The sequence below is a fragment of the Gallinula chloropus genome (assembly GCF_964237585.1).
Source record: "Gallinula chloropus genome assembly, chromosome: 16".
In the NCBI taxonomy this organism is placed as follows: Eukaryota; Metazoa; Chordata; class Aves; order Gruiformes; family Rallidae; genus Gallinula; species Gallinula chloropus.
Window position 1 is genome coordinate 16331535 of NC_140101.1, and position 20945 is coordinate 16352479.

At 51.1% G+C, this 20945-nt stretch overlaps 1 protein-coding gene across 1 annotated transcript in view; it reads right to left on the reverse strand.

Moving 5' to 3' along the window:
- LOC311197902 (rho GTPase-activating protein 39-like) overlaps positions 1-20123 on the reverse strand; it is a gene marked incomplete at its 5' end in the record, with an annotated part of 47866 nt that extends 27743 nt beyond the window's left edge. Inside the window, one exon of the mRNA XM_084271742.1 lies at positions 20080-20123. Coding sequence (XP_084127868.1) covers positions 20080-20123 — 44 coding nt within the window. The remainder of the gene's footprint in view (positions 1-20079) is intronic.
- Positions 20124-20945: the final 822 nt, after the last annotated feature.

Here is a 20945-nt window from a genome sequence, read left to right on the forward strand (position 1 = left end):
CCCCTGTTTAACCCAAATTATTTTTGTTATTAATAAAAGCCATAAGAAGAGGACAGGGCCAGGGCCACCCCTGAAACCCACTTGGTGCCACAGGGGCTCACCCCAGCACAACCTCCTACTTGTCCCCAGCAAAGGCACAGCACAGCAGGAGCTGTTCCCAGAGAGCAGCAGCAGACAGGAGGTCCTGCTGCATCCCCCTCACACACAGCATCTGACACAGCAGCCTGGGTTGCAGGTGCTCAGCCACGGGAGGGGTGTTGCTGGCACAGCCCTTGGCTTTTCTCCGGCTTTCTGGGGAAGGTCAGCACACCCCCTCCCACCAGGGAAGTCTGGGAGGGGGGTTAATTGCACATTGCTCATCCCTGCTAGGAAAGCTGCAGTGTATTCAGTGCTGAGCAGCCTGGCATGCTGGCAGCAGGGAGGCACACGTGTGGATGAGCTTGGGAGAGACAGGACACAGTTACAGAGGGTTTGCTTGGCAAGGTGAAGACCCCCAGAGCCCTGCCAGACCCAGCTGACTGATCAAGACACAGTGAGTGACCAACCCTTTTATGTTCAAGAGGTCTGGATCAGTTTTGCCAGCAGCTGGAGTAGGGAAGCTCTGAAACCCTGAGGCTCCCCCAGCGCTGTTCCTCCTCAGGAGAGGTCAGCTACGTTCTGTCAAGTGGGAGCTAGAGAACAAGCTGAATTCTTCTCCTGGCAGCTGGCAGCCATGCAGCACGCCTTGCTAACTACAGCCTTCTGCTTCAACAGGCTCACATTTATCTCTGCATGCAAAGACACCCAAGTGAATGACTTGGGTTGGTGACCTTGTGCTCCCCTTAAAATTGAGGGGCTGAGGATGACTGAGGTGGAGTTTAACCCGGGGAAAAAAAAGTCTGCACGTACACTGTACCAAAGAGTTTGGTACAATCACATTCATATGTGAAGAAATAAAAAGGAAAAGCAAGGAGCACATTCCTGGAGCAGGGCCAGCCCCAGGCTGCCACATGAGCCTCAAACATAACATCAGGAACTCTGGAAAGACGTGATAAACTCAGGATTGCAGAGAGATAAGGCTGTAACTTGGACATAAAAGCAAGTTAATTCCAACTCCATAGGGTTAAAGAAGTTGTTTCCTGGGAATGCTTTGAATAATGCTTTGCCCTGTCCTCCCAGCTCTAAGTGCTGGGCAAGGCATCCGCCATGGAGCTGGCACCCACTCCCACCACTCCCACCAGCAGGATCACCAGGGTGGTTTCAGTCCATCTCATCTCCTCCCCAGCTCACTGTCTGCAGGCACAGAGCTCCCTGCAGGCTCCAGCTACAAACCCAGACCAAACACCCACTGCAGCCCAGGCACAGGGACACCCAGCCTCTGCCTGACAGCTCTCCAGCCAGTCTCCCCCAGCCTGTAGCACTGCAGGGGGTTGTTCTGTCCCATGTGCAGCACTCTGCACTTGGCCTTGTTAAACTTCACCCCATTGGTCTCAGCCCATGGGTCCAGCCTGTTCAGATCCCTCTCAGGAGCCTCCCTACCCTCAGGCAGATCAACACTTCCTCCTAGTTTAGTGTCATCTGCAAACTCAATGAGGGAGCATCCAATCCCTTCATGCAGGTCATTGATAAAGATGTTGAACAGAACTGGACCCAGGCCTGAGCCCTGGGGGTGCCACTCATGACCGGCCTCCAGCTGGATTTGGCTCCGTTCACCCTTTGGGCCCGGCCATCCAGCCAGTTGTGAACCCAGCTGAGGGTCCCCCTGTCCAGGCCAGTGGCAGCCAGTTTCTCAGTCAGAATGCTGTGAGGAACCGTGTCAGAGGCTTTCCTGAAGTCCAGGGAGACACATCCACAGCCTTCCCCTCGTCCATTAAGCGGGTCACCTTGTCCTAGACCATGATCAGGTTGGTTTGGCAGGACCTGCCTTTCATAAACCCCTGTGTGCTGGGCCTGATCCCCTGGCCATCATACACGTGCTGTGTGATAGCTCCCAAGATGACCCTCTCCATGATCCTCCCTGGGACTGAGGTAAGACTGACAGGCCTGTAGCTCCCCGGAACCTCTTTTGACCCTTCTTGTCTGTGGGTGTCACATCTGCCAGCCTCCTGTGAGTGGAACCTGCCCAGTCTGCCAGGATTGCTGGGAGATCATGGAAAGGGGTTTGGCAAGCACATCACCAGCTCTCTCAGCACCCTGGAGTGGATCCCATCTGGTCCCATTGACCTGTGGGTGTCTAACTGGCCAAGTAGGTCACTAATCTTTTCCTCCTGAGCCATGGGAGCTTTGTTGTTCTTCCCCTCCCTGTCAGCCAGGGCCTGAGGATGAGCACTCAGGGAACACTCAACTTTACTAGTAAATAGTGGGGTAAAGAGAGAGTATGGAGATTGAAGCACAACTCTGAGACCAGCCATGCAGTGACACGGTCTGGGGGCAGAGACATGGGGTCCAGGGCTCCTTGCTACAGCAAGAGGCTGGGCTGATCATCGGAAATGATCCATCCTGCATGGACAGGGAGTTCAGAGCCTCCTGCATTTGCTGATAGAGCATATGCTGAGAGGCCCATGAGAGGAAGCAAGAGTAGCTTTATGGAGACAAAGCCATATTTACAACTCAGAGTGCTCCAAAGGGAGGTCCCAGCAGCAGTCCAAGGCAAACCAGTTAAGGAATGGGAAGCAGGTACCACACTTGAGGTACCACAGCTGCTGACATCACTGCTGCTCTGTGAGTCCAGAGCCCTGGCTGGCTAAAGAGCAGCCTGAGCTGTGCTCAAGCACCCCACCATCAGCACAGCTTTTTTTAAGAGATCATGTGTGCCCCTTCACCTTCTGCACGACAGGCAAAGCCACTCAAGCACAGCATCCCTGCACGCAGGGTGGGTTGTCAGACTCAAGGCCTTAGAAGAACTGTGCCAGTGCAGATGCTAAGCAGTGAAGTGCAACCCCTGGGTGGCTCAAAGTGGCTCAGATTTGCACATCAAAGCTAAGACAAGGCTGCAAAACTCATCTGTACCCTGGAGCTGCAAAGGGCCTCCAAGGTGGTCTCTAGCACCAGCTCCTTGCAGTGATGCTCCACCAGCTGACTCTGTCAATTCAGGCTTCATCCACTGCCTGCTCTCAGCCAAGCCCAGAAATGCTGTAATTTAGATCCTGGGAGGGAGAACCCAAACCAGCCCTGTCCATCCCAGTCCCCCCACCAATATATATATAGCTGAACTCCTTTGGAACACACACTCATCCTTCTAACAAAAATTATAGAGGAACTAAAATAAATACAATGTCAGCTTGTTCCTAAAACTCTCCTGCTTCCGAAAATAAGTGTTATGCAAACAAACCACCCTCTGCTTCCCAGGAGACAGACCAGACTGTGAAAATATAGAACAAATGGCTGCACTTGCTCACAGCCAGAGTGTGTATGCTCAGCCCCAGCCAGAGCACGGGGGGGCAGCCCAGCCTGGCGACACGAAGCCGCAAGGACCACAGGGCACGGCACCACAGCTTGGGTAGGTTAGAGGCAGGAGAGAGCCTGGATAAGGTCTTATCATGCCAAATGTCTCACCATCACTGTGGTAGCTTTAATTAAAACTAAAATCCCCAAACAACTGAAGCCCCCAGCCTCCTGCTAAGGGCTGTGTTCAAAGGTGGAGATGTCAGAGGAGCAACTGGCTGGTTGATTGCTCAGACTCTGCTGGTTCTGGCTTCTTCCTCAACCATTCCCAAACCTTCCCCCCCTACTCCGTGCCAGCACTGCTGGCTCCTGTCTCAGTGCTGCATGTCTCCTGAGAGACCCCAGCTCCAGAGCAAACTGAGAGCAATGGGCAGCTCATCCCATAGGAGCAGGGCAGGGCCAAAGTTAACAGCAGATTCCTCTCAAATTCTTTACTGAAGAGACAGCAAGAAAGAAACAAGGACTCTGGGCACAGCTGAGATTTCCAGGGCTCTCCACAAGAGGACATGAGGAGCAGAGGGGAATCCCCCCTAGGGCAGGACAGACACCATTCTGAGTCACACTACAAAGCTAATCAACTTATTTTAAGTCCAGAACAGCCCCAGAGGCACGTGGTCCCACAGCCTGATGCCAGCACCTGAACCTTGGCTGGCATGGATGCACAGGCATCTTGGAGCACTGTATCTCCAGGGGCAGAAGGGAGGGCAGCTCAGCAGCTCCCACCACACCAACCTTCACGCTCTCCATCATCTCCACAGAGCATCACTCATCAGGCTTTGCACAACCCCACCAGCAGCACCAGGCTAGTACTGACCTGGACCTGAAATGACCCCAGACAAGGTCCAGCATCAATCACACAGGGAGCACCCTACATGGAAGGGAAGACATAGGGACCTGCTCCCACTCCATCCTCCACAGGCTGGGGGCTCTGGGAGAGAGAAGAGCATCTGTTTCACAGCTCTGGGACAGAGCATGAAGCACCCCCTGGATGGGCACTAACCCAGCAGGAGGCATCAGGGCACTGGGGATGCAGGGACATCACTGGAGCACAGACCAACACCCCAGCAAATGGCACCTGAGGGCAGGAGTAAAATCCACCACCACTAAAACCAGTGTGAGGATGCAGACTGGGCACAGCTCTGCCTGTGCTGGCACAGCCAGGGTAAGCACAGGCTTCTGCTGCAGCCTCTACCAGAGGTACCAAGCAGGGCTGGCTGCTGTGCCCAGGGAAAGGACCTGCTGCTCCCTTGCAGACCAGGGTGTCTCATCCCTCTCTGTCCTCACCCTCTGTCTCACCAGTGAGGGTAAGTGCCTCAGACTGAGCTATGGCTGGAGACCAGCTGTGGCTGCTGCAGCCTGGGCAGGAGTTAAAGACTTAAAATGTCAGCAAGCATTCAGTGTCAAAAAGGGTGCAGGTGCTTCCCTCAGCTCTTTGTAAAGGTCCCCAAGCTGGCCAGGGACACAGCTCCAGCCAGCAGCCTCTACTGTGTATCTGGTTCAGCCAAGCCAGGGGTTTGACATGACTGGGGAACAGAATCCCTTGCAGAGCTTGAGCCCCAAGCCACAACAGAGCAGCAGGCCAGTTTCCCTGGGCTATAGGATCTGCCTGGGCAAGCTGCTCAGCTCCTTGAGCTGCCACCATGGTGTCCCTGGATGTCTCCTACCACCTTGGCTGCAGTTTCTGTTTTGTACCTCAGAGCACAGCCCAAACTCCCCATCCTCAAACAGCTTCCCTACAGCTCCACTTGCCCCAGACTCAGCGGCACCTCCTAAGCTCAGTGAAGGCTTCAGCAGAGTCATTTTTCCCTTTTAAGGGCTGAGCATCTGAGAATGAGTTTCAGAAGAAAAAAAAATAGTTATAAAAAAATACTGTGCTGGCAGCTTTCATCCCCACTCTCTCCTTACCACACATGCTGTATGGACCCCCAGGCCTCATCCAAATCCCAGCTCCTGGAGGGGAGGCAGCTACAGGAGAGTCCAGGTGCCATCCCGTCCCTGCCCAAGGCCACAGGGTGCCCTGGAGTGGTGCTGAGGCCTGGTGCAGCGTGGTGCTTTCCTCCCACCTGCACAGCCACAGGCTGCATCAATCCCAGGATACACGGTCAGGCCACTGCTGTCTGGACTCTGAGCACTGCAATCTGCTGGGGACCCACATGCCACCTCACCATTCATAACCAGACTGTACCCAAAAATAGGATTTACTTGGGAAAACCCTCAGGTTTAGTACTATCCTACAGAAGAAACACTTCCCAGCTGCTCAGGTCAAGGCATTAGAGGACAACCTGGGAGGTCAGTAAGTGCCCACCCTGACTGGGAGGCATCCTGCCTGCACTCAGATGGCAGAAGGATCAAGAGCACACACCAAGGGCTGTCCCTGCCCAAGGCCAGTAATGTGACAGAGATGACATCCCTGCTATTTCCAGGACACCGCAGCACCCGCTGCCCCCTCTGTCATTCTAGGAATTACTGAAAAAGATCCTGCTATATCTGGCTGGCTACCCAGCTGCTTCAGTGCTGAGATTTGCTCCTCACAGCCTCCTATACCACTGCTACCAGTTTCAGGGATTCCTCCCAGCCATGAAGTCCTTGCAGCCAGGGACCCTGCAGCTGCTGCCTTGGCCAGTCAATGCCAAGCAGAGCAACCCAGCAACAGAAAGCTCCACAATCAGCAGCAGTTCTGGAAAAGCTGCCCCACCACATAAACCCAGCAACTGCTCCACTGCCCCAGCAGCAGCCCACATCACTCATGCTGTGCAAGGAAGATGACCCTGCAGCCGACTGGTTTCCATCATTTCTGTGCATCACTCCACCCAGGATGCAACAGAGTGATCTGGGATTTGTTCCACAGCAGCTGCTGGAGCTGGTTGTTCCAGCACAAGGGGCAGAGCCCACAAGCAGGGTAAGGAAAAGCCCACAGTGGAAGAAGAAAAGACTCTCAAGAAGAAAAGAGACAGTGATGAGCAGTCAGACTTGATGAGATCTTGTGGGAAATCTGACAGAGGAACGTGGTTATCTTGGGCTCAGTGAAACCACACGTTGCATGGGCAGACGTGCTGCAGTGCTACAGGCCATGGAGTTTCCCCATATAGAAGGGAGAAAGGTCAGTAATTCTTGTATTGTTTTCATGGACCAGGAGAGAGAGCCCACAGCAGCCATGATGGAGCTGAGTGAACAGCCAAGTGCCAGAGGCTCATCTATACCAGGCACAGAGATGTTCGGTTGCTACACAAGGGATCACTGAGCAACAAGGAGAAAACATTTAGAGTTTTCTGAATGATGTTAGCAAGTGAAGACTGGGAAGACAGGAGCAGAAAAGAAACCTACAAACCCAGGGAAGGGAAACCCATCCACTGGTACCTCAGGGCCAAGGAACCATCTTGGCACAAGCACGCGGGGATAAGGACTGAAAGGATCGCTTGAGACACCCACCTCAGGTCTAAAATAACTCCACCAGACCACAAAGAACTCACCCCAAGGTCCCCCCCTTGAAGGAGGCCTTGGAGCTGGCAGCAGTGGGGAGAGCAGACCAAGGCTGCAGTCACCAGTCACAACACCCTTGACACAGTGGGTGCCAGCTGCTGGCTCCCTATGAACAGCCGGTGGTGGAGCATAAGGCTGTCAAGTAGCAGTCTGCAAAGCTACATATCTGCAGCATGGACATTCCTAAATGCATGGCATTAGCAAAATAATGACCCTCTGTCTCTCTTCATTTAAAGGGCTGCCAGTCATTTATTACCCAAAACACAGAGTCCCTTGAAAACCCACGCACAACGCAGACACAGTTTGCCAGGGACCGGGTTCCTTCTCAGCTAGCAGAGCCCACAAAGCACTGGTGGCTGGAAGGACAAAACAAAGATAACAGTGTTTCATCACAACTTTTTCAGGCCAGTTCATTCTTCCCCAGATCTGCAGCTGTCTCTGCCAACTCTGTTGAAAAAAAACTAAGCAGGAACAAATGCAGAGAAGCTCTTGAAAGTGTTCGCTGTCCAAGCTTGTTAAGCGTGACTCAAGTTAACCACCACAATGCCAGGATGGCTGAAGAGTCTGGCAGCAAGTCAAAGGCAATAGGAAACACAGAGTCCACAAACAAGTCTCTCCCCTGCACCCTGAGCTGCCGTCAGGAAACTCATCCCAACAGGCTGCTTCGGAGTCATCATTTTCCCCAGCTCAAAGCACACTAATTTCCTCTGGCAAGGGAAGAGAGGCAGCAAATAAATAGCTGAAATCCTCAGCCACAGAGTTCATAAACCCTTCATAAAGCAGTAAGCAAAAAAAACCCTCTTTTCCATGAGAAATTAATTTCTTAACATTTGTTTTGCCCACAGGAATAGCTGGATGAAAACACATTGGACAGGGCAGAGGACAGATGCTGTAAAGCTGATGAATCCAGCAGCACAGCATCATCCCCTCCTGTGGCCCCGGAGCTTCCCCCTCCAGCATGCTCACCCCACAGAGTGGAGCATGGTTCCCTGCTCCACACACACCTGCATCCCCAAAGAGCTCACCTATCGATGAGTGAATTACCACTCTGGGATGAAAAATACAGGCTGTGTTTGATTTTTTCCCATTGTTTTTCATTCTGATGTAATAAACCATGAAAAAAAGCGCTTTCTCTGAAAGGAAAGACGTGTTTAAGCACTGCCCCAAACTGACATTCTCTCTCTGGTGTCTCCAAAGTGTTACAGTGTGGACATGCAGCTCAGGGGATCTGACCCCTGCCAGCTCCTCCTTTGTGCACTACACACTTCTCTGGGTAGATCAGCAGTGACTGTAGTAACACCCTTGGGATCCAAATGAAACTACTTGTTATGTACAGTGCTGATGCTCGGCCATTAACAAGATCTGCCTTGATTTAATGAGAAGCAAGGACTGGATACCCAGTGCAGTCACAGCCTCTTTAAAACCAAATCTCTCTGCACCCTCACAGCACAAAGCGCTGGTAGTGAAAGCCCACAGCCTGCCTTTGCTCTCAAAGGTGGGATTAACCTTCCTGAGAGTCAGCAAGAAGCCAATTATTGGGGAATAATCATGTCAGTCACCAAAGGCTCTCCAAAAGTGTTTCCTGGAGATGTCCAAGGAAAAACCAAACCACCCAGGCTGTGTGAACCCGCACGGTGCCAGCCGGACACCTCAGGGGTGCTGCCTCCTTGGGGAGCCACAGCCCACAGGCCCCCAACAAACAGGCAGCACGGACACGGCCGGAGTGTTTCTTGCTGCAGACCAGGCTCATTTCTCCAGCCTCTCTGCGGGGCTGGCAGGGCAAACACTGTGTGTTTCCCCCTGGTTATGAGGGCAGGCTGTCAAAGCAGCCCCTCAGAGGTGTGGGGAAGGATCACATCAGTGACAGAAGAAGCTGCGAGACCTGAGAGTGCAGAGAAGGGAAACGCTGGTCACAGTGCCTTCAGCTCTGGAGCTGGCAAGGAAAGGGGGCAGGGAGGTTTTACCATTAATGGGGACTGAGGGAGGGGAGATGGGTCTGGCCATACAGCTTAGACAACTGCACAGCAGCACAGTTTGTGTACAACCAGAACCAGAGCTGGGCACAAACCATGCCCCAGGTCCTCAGCCACTGCAGGGCATCAGAGATGCTCAGGCTCAAGAGGATCCATTGGCATGAGCAAGAGCCCAAGTCCCACCTTTTCCACAGCTCCTCAGAAGGTGCCAGAGGACCCTGCAATGGTATTTCTGACACTCCAACTCCCAGGAAGATATAAATGGACACAGTAATGTGGCTGGGATAAGGTGGCTGTGCACTGGGGGTGTTTAGACATAGCTACATTTAACGACTGCCAAGAACAGCTGAGCTGCAGGTTTGAATTTAGCATCAGTTATCTTGCTTCACTGACCAACCAGGAGATAGGAAATCGTGCAGACTGTCCCAGGTCACATTTCACTGGCAGGAGCCTCTCCCCTTGACCAAGTCAGCCTGAAACAAACACTTCTGTGCATAGCTGGAAGAGTAAATATGTGTTATCCATTTGTCCTGGTTCAAGGGGAAGAAAAAAACCCACCCCACCATAAAAACCAGAAAGAATTAAAAAAAATCAGACTGGGCTTTCTTATAAATAGCACAGGAGAGACAGCTCAGCTCAGGAGGTGGCTGCAGAGCTGGCAGCACTAGACAGGATCTCCAGAACAAAAAAAAAATCCAGGAAATCCCCAGTGTCTCCCCACAATTGATTTAAAATGAGCTTATCCCTCACACTTGGTACATGAGGAAGAAGAAACTTCCTGGCTACGAGGGGGGAAACACAGTTATTAATAGCAGCACAATGAGCAAGTATCAGAAGTTACGTTACAGCCCTGGAAGATCTTGGCTGGATCTTGAAAGTCTCTGTTGCCATGGCAGTAACTGCTATACATGGCAACAGCCAACAGTGGTGGGAGAACAATTTACTTTTTGATTTGGTGCCCAAAACAAGTTTCTTTTGTTTCCTCTCACCACCCCCCCCCACCCCCCCCCGTGTTTATTAGCGCGTGTTCAGCCCAGACCCCAGCTCTTCCCTTTCAGCAGTGGCAAGGCAGCAGAGAGGGGGCAAAGTCAGGATGCTGCTGAAGCAGGCACTGCTCCATCTGTCCTTCTACAGGGGAACTGGTACACTGGGGCCAAGATCTGGATGGCATTCAGCTTCCCTTTGTATTTGATGTCCACCCAGACAACACTTTCCTGCCTCCACTAGACAGCGTTGGCTGCTAAGCAAAAAACCCCAAACCCAGAGCAAACCCAGCAGAGAGAGGTACTTATTCTGCTTCCTGCAGTTTCAAGCAAGGACTTTTCTGAGGGGATGGGGTGACAATGTGACCACTGCAGTGTCGTGGTATTTTCATGCTGCGCACTGCTCACAACCCCCCCGCCTCCCTTCCTGCTGAATGCTGGCCAATGTTTACACTGAAATACATGTTTCCACCACCTCACTCCTGAATTTCAGCACTCAGAGGTGTCCATACCTTGTCTGGTCAGTGCCCATCACTGTGCACACGGGCCATGGCACGCTGTGCCCCAGCCATCGCTTTCATCCCCTCTTCTAGGTCACACAGAGAGGGAGCGGCTGAGCCCAGCTCCCTGAGAGCCTTCCCTCCACAGTGAGGGAGGTCTGGCAGCCTGCTCCTCATCCCCACGGCCATCCTTTCACCATTCATCCACCCATGCATCCCACTGCATACCCTGACCTGAAACCTCCCAGAGAGGTCCATTGGACCACCCCCTGCACCACCCTGCCACACGCTTGCAAACGCCTTCCAAGCCCCAAAGAAGTCAAGTGGCACAATTTTGGGCTACAAAAGCCACGATGGCTCTTCCACACAGCAAGTCACATCTATGTTCCTACTTAACTTCCAACCACATCTTGGGTGACAGCAGACACCACTCCCACCCTGCCTAAAGCTGGATAACGGGAGAGGTTTGTTAGGCAGAGCACATGAGCCTGGTCACAGCCTCTCACCACCTTCTTCCACATTCCTTGAGGACTCACACTGGTGTTATGGATGCTGAAGGCACATCCCTGGCTGTTCTTCCCAGTATCTGTTCTGGACTGGCTGCCTGTCAGTTTACCCAAATGCTTTTTGAACCTGCTGATGACTTTTGCATCCACAGCCCCCAGGACAATGCAACCAGAAGTTCAGCCCACAGTAAAATAAAAGTACTTCTTTCTACCTGCTGTGAACCCACCTCTTACAGGTTGGACCAAATGCCCCTCACTCTAGCAGCACAAGACTTGGTAGGTAAGTTCAATTTAACCAGTGCTGTCCAGATTTTCTATAACTTAATCCTCTACTACCCCAGACTTCTATTCCAAACCAAGGAGTCACAATTTTTTCTCTCTCCTCAGAAGGCAGCTGCTCTCTCCCTTGGTTATTTTCTCTTCCCTGCAGCCTCTCCAACACTTCTGCCCTCCTCAAGATGCAGAAACCAGAACTGCATGCAGCCCCCAAGACATGCACCGAGGCACTGAAGAGGGTCAAAATGACACCTTCTGCTATGCCACCATCTCCTTTCTGAGGGTAACCAAAATTTATTGGCTTTTGTGGCTACCATTGCACACTGAGTTGCTACTTCAGAGAACTGCTCATCATGACTCTAAGCTCCTTCCTGAGCTGTAACTACCAGTTCCAGGTTGAGCACCACACAGGCCTGGTACAGACAGAATATTATCTATTACCAATACCCTACAGGTACCCCACAGGTCCCTACACTGAAATTCACCTGCCACTAACTTGTCCTTTTGCTCAGTTCTGCAAGGTCCCTCTGGATTTCCTCACCTTCCATGAGGTACCTAGCCACTTGAAGGAACTGAGGATCCTCTGCAAACCTTAGGGTTTCACCTCCACACTCATGGTCATGAAAACCTATGGCATGAAAACCAGTCTCAGCAACAGGCTCCAGGCCCTCACTGCTGACCCACACTGAAAAACAACCCTTTGTATCCTATGCTTTCACCAGCTCTTGATCCACAAGACCTCCAGTCCGTGCCCACCCTGACTTAAATTTCTTAATAAAAGCCTTTGGTGGTGAACCTTGTCAAAGGCTGTCTGAAAACCCAGGTGTGAAGCCAAATGGCCCTGCTCCCCTCCCATGTTCCCCCAGCTCCAGCAGGTCCAGGAGGCAGGGCTTGCTTTGACAGGAGTCCTGCTATCTCTTTTCTAAGAAGCCGTGCTTGGCTGTGCCTTCACTGACCCTGTTCTTCACTGCAGAGACATGAGACCCAGGCATGGAGGTGAGACCTACCAGCCTGTGGTCCCCAGGACCCCTCTGCAGCCCCTTCCCAGCAGCTCACCTCTGATGGGTACATCCCCAGTTTCCTCACGATCTCCCTCTTTAACAAAATGCCACCGCATTTGCCACCAGCAGTATGTGCAATGCCAAGGGCACTTCAGCAACAGGACACACAGAGAAGTATCTCAGCAATTTCACATTTCAGATCCTACAGTACTCTCCAGTCAGTGCTATCTGTTCCTTACTCTGCTACAGCGCTTCTTATCAGTTCCTCTGTTTGCTCTAAACCTACTTCTACTGACATTCAATGCAACACAACTTCTCAGACAGCACTTCTGTAGTGAGCTTGTAGTCTCCAAAGCTCCTCCACTGGAGTCAAGATGGACAAAAAATGGTTTACATTTTTCTGTGATGGTTTTATCCTCCACACTTCTCACACCTTGCTCTTTCCTGCTACCTGTCTCCAAAAGGTTTCTGATGCATTTGAAAAATCTATCTTATTTGGCAAATTACTCTTCCAAGGTCTTATTCTGACCACCTTATTTTGATTTTACATGTAATCTGCTGAAATATATAAAATATATACTTTGTTTTGTCATCTTGCCTGGATACAGCTTCCCCTTTCTGACCATCGCCCTTCTCGCTCAACCAGCCTTTTCTCAGAGCATTTCCTTTAGTTTTCTGTCTTTCTTTAAAAGAACAAAAGAAAAAGAAAGTCTTTTGATCTTTTCTTCATGGTGGAGGTACCCATTCCTTGTGAGCTGCCAACATCATCATGACTAATTTCCACACCACCTCTGGTCCTATCAGCTGCTCTTCAGCAGAGGGACAGAGCCACCCAAAAGAGACAAACACCAGGGCTCTTACAGCACTGCAAGGACAGCCAGCCCCTTTTTAAGAGGTTCAGGACTAAACACCAGCTCTGTGGCAGGCATTCATTTTATTAGTGCTGCCCATCATAACCACAGGCCCAGAAGTGGGGTGACTGTTCCTGCGCACACATCGACTCAACTGAGTCTTTCTGGTTTCCAGGTGCCCAGACTGAGACATGTTTCCAGCTGGAAGCACCTTACGTGACCAAGGCACCCACCAGACAGGAGGCAAAGCAGTCAAGGCTTCTCCTTCCTGCAGGAATGCAGGGCCACAGCAAAGGGCAGGGAAGATCCCAAGCACAGCATCCCCTGGGCAGCCGCAGCCCGGGCTGCTCCTTGTTGTCAACACTGCTGAGTGCACAAGCTGCAGCCAAGGCCTGCACAGCTCCTGCCAGAGGCAAGGGGAGGGCCCAACAGCAACAGCTTTTAACTTCAAAAATAAAACGTTCACTAATCAATCTTTGCCTGAAGCACAAGCAAAACAAGGGGCTGTATCTCCCGGCTGCTCATTACTCTTCCTGATGTCTTCTGCTGCAGCTCAGCAGGTGTGCAGGCCAAAGAGATGCACTGGAGCAGGGTGGAAAGCGCTGCTGGGGGCTGCTCCCCACAACAGGGCTGCACCCAGTTTCCACAGCCAGATGCACAACCACGAACTGCCTGTCCTAAGGAAATACTTCCACAGGGACCTGCAGCGCAGTCCAAGCTCTAAGACAGACACAGCAGCCATTCCTGGTCCCAGATGTCATTTCCCAGGGGAAACAGCCCCAACATCGGGAGGGTTTACAGCTCTATAGGCAAAGCAGCACAAGTTCCTACAGCAGGTAACTGCCCCAACGTGGTTATTTTGGGAAATACTGCTAATTCATGTAAAGCCCCTCAGGTCTTCTCTGCAGTCCACAGAAACTCCAGGTTGAACCCAGGTCTGGGTAAGTCACAGAGGGCGAGAAAGGAGCACCACAGGCAGCCCCATGAAAGACACAACTGCTCTCTGACCATTCCCACACACCCATTGAAGAAACAGCTACTGCTGCAAGCAGTAGATGTCTGAGCAAACAAACAGGAGTCAGACACATGCCCCCCCCTTGCCTGCACCAAGGGCCTGCAGCGTGCCATTTCCAGGGCCAAGCTCTGCTGGGAGCAGGTGCTACACGCGCTGCCAGGACGGCAGCAATGCAGCCACCACCAGCTGCACAGGCTATCTTATTTCAGCACCCAGAGTACAAGATGTACGTGGTATCAGGAGATGGACACTCTCAAATAGGAAACCCTGCTCTTCCCCAGAAAGCCTCCAGTCAGGATGCAGCCCTGAGCACAGCTCCCAGCCCAAGCCGTCCAGGCAGGAACGAGCACGTCAACCCCTGCAAGTTGTCTGGTTTTACATTTCAAGCTGAACTTTGAGCTGCTTCACCGAGCTGTTTGGTGATCACCACCCTGCTCACCCTTCTCTACCTGCAGTCTTTCCTTCCTGCAAAGAGAGACAGCAGCCCAAGGTGAAGTTTCCTTTAGCCCTGCAGCAAACACACCTTGCACTGAACATGCGGGGTTACCAAAGAGCTTCTCCTCCCCACAAAGACAGCGCTCACAGACCACAGATAAAAGTGAGGGTCTTCATCCCTCCAACACCAAAGGATGTTCCAGCATGCAAGTGTTCAGCCGTCACTGGGCAGCCAATGGGGGACTCTGCCATTGCACCCTGAGGCCACCCTGGCACAGAGGAGTTACAGGGAGGCACAGGCTCCAGTCACCAACATCTCCTTTCCCGGACTCATCCAGCCCTCATTTCAACAAGGGAGCTCTGCCTCACAGCACCTCTCTGACAGCCCCCCTCTCCCCTAGTGAGGTTTTGGCCCTCAAGGCCAAAGTCTCACAAACATGCCCAAAGTCACCCCCACAGCACAGCACCCAGACTGGCCCCATGGGCTGTGGGAGCAGGCACAGGGTGATAATGTCCACACATGTGGAAAGCAGACTCGATCCAATGACTTGCTGCTGCTGGAAGGAGCAGGTCCCTCTGTGTGTGTCCCCCAGCGCTTCTCCAGCACTGGAAGCAGCCTCAAATCCCACATGGCAATAACCCAGCTAGGTATCCAAAAAGCAGCCCATTTTCTCTTGCTTTAGTGAACTCAGCCCTTCTGGTTATGGGAGCCAAGGCCAGAAGAATTAAGGGTGACAGTGTACAGTTTCACCCTCAGAAGATCAATGCTGTCTTTCTTATATCCCATCTGTCTGTCTTATACCCCATGCTTATTGCCACCCAAACCAGAATTCTGCTTTGGAAAAGGCTTCAGCCTCCAGAACCTCAAACACATTTCTTAGACTAATTTCACCTTACAGCTTCAGTGAATTTAGGCTGAGGTGTCAGACCACCACCTACTCACCAAGCATTTCCTCAGCAGCTTCTAAACCCACAGTAGAGAAAGCACTTGCTTCTCACCATCATTTTCAGGGATTTTAAAACTAATTGAAGTATCCTCTTTCAGCAGAAAGCTTTCTAAGGACCCTCCAAGCTGAAACTCCTCCAACTCTTCTGCCACTTGTGCTCAAGTGCAGACTGCAGCTGAGAGCTCCAGGTCAGCACCAGGCCGAAGCACAAAGCTGCCCTCCAACACCAGCTGCTTCACACTCATTTTCCTGCACCAACTAAATGCAACTCAGCTGTATCCCAGCCAAACTATCCACTGTATTATGATGGTAAAAAGTGTCCCTCCACACCACATCCCACCTTGCATTTGTCCTTAGGCAGACACAAAGCGCTTCTCCTACTGGCCATGCTCCTTTGGCCTTCTCTTTGCTTCAGTTGATGTTCATTCATCATTCAACCACTCTGAGCTTCTCCTCTCACTGTAGCTTAGAGCAATGCTTGGAAGGCCCAAATAAAAACCTCAAACCTAATACTGTAGTTAGGGAGCAAAGAAGAACTAGACAGTGTGACTGGATATTTGTAGCTGTCAAATGACTATCAAAGAACCACGATATATGTGAGGAGAAAACAGTCACCAAACCAGAATGGGACCAAATACAGTTTTAGGACAAACTGGCCGTGTTGAAACCAAGAGCTGGACCTTGGATTACTGTTTGAACACATACAAGGGAGTCTCTGAGCCTGGAGAGTGTGTGAGCACCTGCAGCTTGCCCCCATCCAGAACCAACCCTGCAACTGTCACTTCCCACACAGCACCAAAAGCACATGGAGGACAAGCCTGAGTAGACAGGGCTGTGTGGGGGAGCACAACTGCACCAGCACATTACTGGGCAGATGAGGACCAGGCAGGCTGGGGTCTCAGCAATAAAACCAAGCCAGGCACCCAGAGGGGCTGGCAGCTGGAGTAGAGGCACCAAAACAGCAGCCAACATCCACTGCCCAGTCTGGCCCCTGCCTCTGGAGAGCCTCTGCTCATCCACTGCATCCCCTGGGTCTAGAATTATTATCCAGCTATAAAGCTTCCTATGATAACTTTTCCCCTGACTTCATTTTGCTACTGAAAATATTTGATGCTAATTGACCCCTCTCTGAAGCTGAGCACTGGCTGCTGCTACACACGAGCACCCACACACGAGACACTGACCTGCCTCCAAGTCAAAAAAAACCCCAAGCTGGCTGAAGTCCACATGGTTAAGGAGATTTGCTGTGCCCACCTTGTCCAGCTGCACTGTGCAGGGCTTTTCTTGGTATCACTGGTGATGGAGACAGTAAGCCTCTCTGTCACTCTTCTGGGGGAAAAAACCCCTAAACCAGATACACAGAACAAAGAACTTAGCCCTGTTGCAGTGCATCTGGCCCATGGCCACCAGTTCATGATGGCCAAAACGGGCACAAAACCCTGCTACACTGAGTCTTTTCTACCTCTGAAAGGGGTTTCCAGCCAGAAAGCAGCAACCTTGTTTGCTAGGGTAGGAAACAGACCCATCTGCCAAACAACGTGCCCCGTGGCAATGTCCCACACCTGCCAAGTTACACAAATGAGCCCAGTGCAGGTTTGGGTTCCCCCGCCTGGACTTGTTTGTGTTTGGTAGAGCCTAAACCCTGGGGCTAAGAAAAAGGTCAGCTTAGAGGGGCCTAGGGCTGCTCTGGTCCAGGCTGAAACAGGAATGCACAGCAAATCCAGGGAGCATGGGGCACTCGTCTTCCTTTTCATCCCCCATCAGAGCCACTTACCTTGAGGAAGGCAAAGTGCAGCAAGAGCTTGGCTTGGAGAGCTGGACACAAGGGTAAGAAAATACATCCTCTATGCACAGCCAGCCCTCTGTTTGCCTTTGGTGGCTGATAAAGATGCCAATGGAGAATTTTATTCAGCCCTCTCTATTTTAAAGTTCCCCCATGCTCTGCAGCAGAATTCCATACAAGACCTTCAGTCCAAACAGACAAAAGAGCCCCAAAAAAACTCAAACTCTTCAGCATCTCCAGTGCTTTCATCTTTCAACTTGTTTTATTCAGAAGGGATTTTCTAAAGCTGATGTTGTCCAACCTAAGTCCCTTCTTTGCATTCAAAGCATGGCACTGCAGGAGGCCAGGCACACCCCGACTCCTCCAGCTGCTACACAAGCAGTACCAACACTGTCCCTGGGGATCATGGAGTTCTTTCCATCTCCCATGCTTGCCTGCTGACAAGCAATCTGGATCTTCAGCATCCTTGTGATAAGCTCCCCAGAGCCTCTTCTGGCTCTCTACATTACAGAACCAAAAATGGCAGCTGACAACACACAAAGAAAAAACCTTGGGAGAGTAGCTGGAGGATGGTTGACAGCAGCTACACTGGAATTCACTGCTCAACATTCAACTGGAAATATAAAACACTTACTCCTTACATCTGTAACCTCAAACACTTGGAACAGCAATTTGGATGAGAGATTATATCCCAGATAATGGTATTTTTTTCCATTGTCCCATGAGGCAAAGACCAAGTGCAACAGATTTTTCTCTTGACCTGCAATGTCTTGTTGCAGCCGTTGGAGCCAGACACCCTCACGGCTGCTGCTTCAGTTAATCCCTGCCTGCTACTACTCCAAAACCTGACTGCTTTGGGAAACTGCCCAGAGCAGAAGGCTTCTGTTCCCATGAAAGCTATGAAACAAATCAGACCCAAAGTCACTTCACTGGACACCTCTGACTGAACTAAGAAATTGCTTGATCACGAAAGCTCTTCCCTCCAAGGGAGATGGCTTTCTGGCTGGAATTAACATCAGATGTGTAAGCAATGGCAGCAGAGCTCAGAACTCCTCTACAAATCCAGCTAAAACCAAATCCCAGTGTCTGCTCTGGAATTCAGTTTTATTACAAACAAGAGGCACTTCACTAACTGTTCAGATCTGCCCAGAGGGCTGTTTAAAGGCACACGAGCCTGTACATGTCACAACAAGGCCCCGAGAACCGCGCTCCACCTGGGAAGGACGGACAGCGCTGAAAGGGAGCATTTCAAATTCTGACGTATTTATTTGCTGGGAGTTTGCAAGCATCTCCTCCTAATTACACCACCCACCCAGAAAGCCAGCTGGGCAGCACGACAGGAATGGAAACACAAGGAACAGAGACCACAGGGAAGGAAGAAACACTACTTCTTTCCTTTGAACTTCTCATTAGTTTCCATCAGAGGACTCCGGTGCGTCTGAAGGTGTTTCCCAAGAAGCCAGGCTTTCCCTGCAGAGTCTAACACCAGACCTGAAGGTACAGCCCCAGGAGCCAGCTCCAGGCCATGCTGGGCCTGCTGATGGCAGCAGCTTAAGAAGGATGTGGCAGTAGTAGTGGACTAGATGACTACCTTGTCCTCTGAAGATTGTCACCCCTCTTTGGCCTCTGCCAGCAGAGCTACCACAGCAAGCACATGGACCTGATTTCACTCACAGCCAGCTGGTCTTTCACCCCTAAACCACTGCACCCAAGGAAACTGCCCTGGCAGGCTCACAGACAGCTCCAGAGCACTTTCAGAGAAGGACACCAGGAGCTGTGGCTGGGGTTAGGCTGCCAATAACCCCTCCCAACCTGCACTTATCTGCACTGCCATCAGAGAGCAGAGACCTGCACTACCCCAGCTCGCTTGTTTTACCACAATGCTCATCCAGAAACAGGCTCATCCAGCAGATGCAAGCAGGACAACCCGCTGGGAGCAGGAGCTTGTCCTGCAGCCACAGCTAGCTGCAGCAAGGACATTTATGTGTCGCCTTATTGAAGCCAATGAAGAAGCTGGTAAACCAGAACAGGGCACAGGGACCCAGTTCAGAGGATGTGGGAGCTCTGACAGGCAAGGAGCCCATCAGCAGCTGATGAAGTGCAAAAGCTTTCAGTCATTCCTTAACTAAAGCTGCTGCAAAAGCACAGAAACTCATATTCAAGGACAGATTAAAGCCTGAATTAACTTTATGCAACAAACTCATAATCAAGATACTGAGACTCAATAATAAATTAAAAGTCTTCACTATAATCAGAACATAAAGCATGTGAACCCTTTGTACTTGGTATGCATCACAGCCAGACCAGCAGGTTTCCCACCAAAGAACACCCAGTGCTGTGTCCCACACAGCTAGCAGGATGCCAGCAGTGCCCCAGCACAGGCACTGCTCACATGGCCTTGTTGCTTTCAGACACCCAAAACCAGGCTGCTAAAATGGCAAGTCCCAACCAAAAAGATTTCCTCTCCATAGGTAAAGTGGCAGCCAAGCAGTATTCTTACTAATGCATTTACCTATCAACAAGTACAGGTCTGAGACATGCTTTTGCAACTTCAAAGGAAGGGTTCAGGAGTATTTATGCATGTTCCTGTGCTGCCAGGAGAAACAAGCATAGGGCAAGAAGCTGGAACGCTATGTTAGCTTTTATTATGGATGTGATTCCATTAAAGCCAACTCAGATCTTACACTCCTTCCCATAGTCCAGCAACAAAAATAATAGTTCTTCCTCCGTGGCTGGGGAAAAGGACAGGGACACACACACAAAGCCAACAAACTGGTCCCTTGTTTACAAAACTTTACCTGCAGCTGCCCCGGTCCAACTGAAGCTGACCTCAAAAGAATGGCAGGATTGATTAAAAGCACCTCAAAACTCAGACAAACACATTCAAATCTGCATTATTTCCTTACCCATTGGGCCATTCACTAGAGGAGTCTGTCTCTCCTCCTTTCATCTTTGCACCATAGCACATGACATTTTTCTAGAGACCAAGTAAACCAGTTGAATGGGAGGCATTTGCCTTTTGTGCCCCTAAAGCAGGGCAGCATTCAGTGAACCAGATTCCCTGTGCAATGTCCAAGTCTCTCATGAGGTTTTCCGCTGCAGATCCAGCAATGTCAGCCTGAGAGAAGCCCTTTGCATCACAAGGACAACCATACAACTCTCCTGATTACAAAATGAACCAGCCCAGTGTGCTTAGATCTCCCTGCAGCTTATGTGCTCCCAGCTGAGGCCAAGACATCTGTTTCAGCTAAGCAAACCTGTTGTGAATACAGAAGGCATGTGAACTATCCAGCCAAAAACCTGGCTTCAAAACCTGCATTCCTGTAATCTGCTATGATCTCAGCATCACTCCAGACAGCCTCCATCCAACCAAGAAAGAGCTGTCTCATCAACCAGGCAAACACCAAACTCAAAAGCACTAGAGAGACACTCAGTGGGGATATGCTGGAAAAAAAATCCTCCTGAAATCCAGCACAAGAAGCCCTGAGCTTGCTCTGCACTGCCTAGCAAAACAATAGCCCCAAATCTACGAGGCTTTGTCAGGTTGTCCAGTTTGTGCCCTGAAGTGAGCAACCTGCAGCCCCCATCCCTGTGTGCCCTTGGCTGTCACAGGCAGGGAGGCAGAAGCAGTGGATACAAGTTGCTGCTACTGGCAGACTAAGAACGTGCTGCTGTGCTGATCACTTTGCTCTGGATGAATTCTGACAGTCTACATCCACTCTCAAGGGGATTTGCTATCCCCAAAATGCTTCTTCTTACAGACTAACTCAGT